This window comes from Nematolebias whitei, chromosome 12, assembly GCF_014905685.2.
Source record: "Nematolebias whitei isolate Nwh7 chromosome 12, NemWhi1, whole genome shotgun sequence".
Lineage (NCBI taxonomy): Eukaryota > Metazoa > Chordata > Actinopteri > Cyprinodontiformes > Rivulidae > Nematolebias > Nematolebias whitei.
In genome coordinates, this window is record NC_056509.1 from 37,387,518 (window position 1) to 37,391,035 (window position 3,518).

A 3,518-nucleotide genomic window follows, 5' to 3' on the forward strand; every position below is an offset into this window, starting at 1 on the left:
GAGGCGAAAAAAGTGTGAATGAAACAAACAAACAAAAAAATTAAGAACATTTAAATCAAATCAGCATTTTTTTTCTGTGGTCAGTCGCATCAATGTTTTCAGACTGGTACAGGTGCCATAAAACATGGGCACAAAAAGCTAACTTGATAGTCCCTGCACGCTCCAGACGGCTGGTCCGCATTGCGGCAAACAAATCCTTGAGATGCACTGTACCTGAAATCATCACATAATGAGTCAGCAATCCAATTTCAATTTTGAATGCTACACATTTAAAATACCACTAGTAATTGTTTTTATTTAATATTTAAATTTATTACACAGGTTACAAGGTAAATATAAATATATATTCTTTGTTTTGTTGTTGGCCAAATCAGATAATGTAATCAGTTTTGTTTTGTTTTTTTAAGTTTATCTTTTATGATTAAGCTCAATAAATTTTATTTTAATGGTGAAATTCTGTGAAAATTATTCCATTTGTATAAACAACAGTTAGAAATGGAAAAACAGCTTTAAGTGGCTGTGTAGGGAGAGATTTAAGACAGTGCATCATTACAAACTGAAGATGGAAAACTGAGTTTGGCAGTTTATCAGATGCTTTTTTTTATTTTATTTTACATTTTAAATAACACTTACACGTAGAATATTTGTCCTGTCTGTTGAGCTGGGGTCCCATCGTCTACAGTAACGACCTGCATACCCAGAGGCTTGGGACAAATTTCTCCTGGATTTTCTCTCCTCAGGTCACCCATATCCTCCCAGTCACCAGTTCCAGTGGGGTTGTCTCGATTGTACCACTTGGTCCAGCATTCTGCAGGAGCAAAAATGAGCAGACATGTGTGACCAAAGATCATGTTGAAATTATCCATAATTTAAAAACTTTTAAACACCAGAGAGATTTAGACAGCAGGTTTAACTTTGAAACTATCCAGTGAATGTGTTTTACCTTGATGACTTAGTCCCACATAACCTGGTAAATGTAATAAACATGTTTGTTAGTGATTTTATGCAGACTGTAAATTTTTCAAAACTGAATAATTTTTCTTTAGTTGCTGAGGTGAACATACCAAGCAGCAGAATTGCAGCAAATATAAGGTTCTGCTTAAAAAACAAAACAAAACAAACATATATGTATATACATGTGTGTAAAAATACAAGTCGCCTTGTGCAAGTTAAGCATTACAATATTTGGGATTTATAATATTTACCTTCTTGGTCATAATTGCAGACTTCAAATGTAAGGTCTAAATAAACAAAACACAAATTTTCTATAACAGTTTTCAATACTTTTAGTTGAAGTAGCTTTAGGTTAGTCTTACTGAAATATATATTTTTATGTAAATGTAAAAACCAAAGTTTGTTTTTACCTTGGAAAATGTGAAGCGTCTCAACCAGAGGGCCTGACAGTCTAATAAGTTGTTTGTGTTTTTCCAGTGCCTTTTATTGTAGTTAGCCTCACCCTGCAGCTTTATCTAAAAAAAAATCCAACCAAAGAAGTCACCTTCTCCCTTCTTTTGTTGTAATGTCATACTTGTTTTTTTTTTGCATTTTTAAAGATAAAAAGGTAAAAGAACCAGATAAGCAACACATTTTTCAGTCTTGAACACTGAAAGTTGTCTAAACATGTGCAAGTGTTTTTTTACAAATTACTTTTTTATATTACCTTTTGGTTAATGGTCTACATACCAACAATGTTTATAACTTTATGAATCTCTCAACCCTGACCTCTCTAAGTGGCTTGAAACATCTGTTAAATTCCTGGCAAAAAGCAATGCAGACATGTTCCTGTTTAAAGTTTTTACACCACTTTACAACCTAGCTGTTTTTTGTTTTGTTTTTTAATACCATTTACATTTATTTGTTCTTCTCAACTTGTATGCTTTTTATGATTGTCTACCATTATTTTTGCTGTCAATTGTTGTCATCACTCTTTGTTAAAATCAGGTCTCTCTTGTAAATGAGTCCCAGAAGCTCAACGTGATAAATAAGTTTGAATGAAAGAAAAATGTTTTTTACTTGTCACAATAAAATCTATCAATCCATTTTACATACAAGCATTGCAGGGTAAAGTGGTGCCTATCACCATCAAATGTGCCATGACTGGGGTCTGGTATGGTGTCCCCTGAACAGATCACATGTTCAAAAAAAGACCTACGACACAGACAACTATTCAAACTCTCACTAACACCAACATTAATTTTGTCACTAGTTAATCTAACATGCTTGATTGTGGTCTGTGAGTGTAAACTGGAGTAGCTAAGAAAATGCAGGTACGCAAACAAATGCCCGAGTCAACCACCAGCTGGGTTGAGTTCAAACCACTGCTCCACTGGGCCATCAAAATGCCACAAATGACAAAAGATAAAACTGAATATTTCTATTAAAATAGGGAAACTTGGAAATATTTAGTCACTTTTGTTGTTATCAGTGAACAAAATATGATATAAACCTAAACAGCAAAGGGCAGAGTGACACCAGTGTACAGCGATACGGGGCTAGATATATATTGTTAATTATCAGTTATGAGTTATGCTCATAAGATATGCATGTGTTATGCAAATAACCTCGTTGTGTGGGCACCACCTCTCTCTTGGAGAAGAAAATCAGTCTCTATTTACCCTAAAATAATGTAAACTGAAACGTGAGTTATTTTCTTGTGTTTGAAGAGCATCACATAAGTTAATACACACAGATATGCCAAAATAATCACAAATTCAGTTTGATTTTATGTATTTTATTATAAAAATAATAATCTATGATGTATGTGATGAAAATTATGCCTAACAAAAGTGAAGTGAATAACAAATAGCTTTGACTCAAAGGTCTAATTGATTTTTCAAATTAGTGAAACTTAAAAGGCAGATTTTGGACTGGTTGCTGTTTTGTGAAATAGTTAAAATTGTCTGAGATGAGCTAAGTTTGTCTGGTAAATTGTGATGTAGGTTCACCAGAAAGGCATTGAAAAGTCTCTTTCCTCCCAGGATGAGAGGACAGAATCGTTCCAACAGCTGCTTAAAATGGTGCCAGCCCAGACGTTCCAGTTACTAAGATGCTGAAGTCTACTCAACGTTCACCTGTCATCTTAGAGGCACGAGGGTCCATATGGGAGTCAGCTGGGATTTACTACTCTGAGGTGTGATGGTTCTGGTAGACAGCTTTCAGGTTAATGCCTGGTTCTGGTTAAGCTGGGTTTCTTCTCTCCAGTTCTCTGTGCAGAAGCGTGTCTCTCTGGAATTTTCTCTCCAAAATGTTAGGTTACTTAACGTAACCCCGGTTCTTTGATAACAGAGTGAGGTGTTTCACTATGGGAAACGCTCCAGCGTGACCATCTACGGAAGCTCCAATGACATTACGTCTGTCAAAGACAGACCGGTTGAGCTGTGCTCAGGGCTCCACCCCCACCATGACACCACAGTCAGTAGACCACCTCCTACTCATTCTAGGATGGTTTCTTTCCGTGACCATGCAAGGAGGGAAGTATTGGTGAAACACCTCACTCTGTTATCAAAGAACCCGGGTTA

At 35.8% G+C, this 3,518-nt stretch overlaps 1 protein-coding gene across 1 annotated transcript in view; it reads right to left on the bottom strand.

The window, feature by feature from the left end:
* LOC119418262 (cartilage intermediate layer protein 1) overlaps positions 1 to 1,220 on the bottom strand; it is a 30,203-nt gene extending 28,983 nt beyond the window's left edge. The window contains exon 1 of the mRNA XM_037685524.1: positions 1,206 to 1,220. Coding sequence (XP_037541452.1) covers positions 1,206 to 1,217 — 12 coding nt within the window. The 5' untranslated portion in view covers positions 1,218 to 1,220. The remainder of the gene's footprint in view (positions 1 to 1,205) is intronic.
* Between the last annotated feature and the right edge of the window lie 2,298 nt (positions 1,221 to 3,518).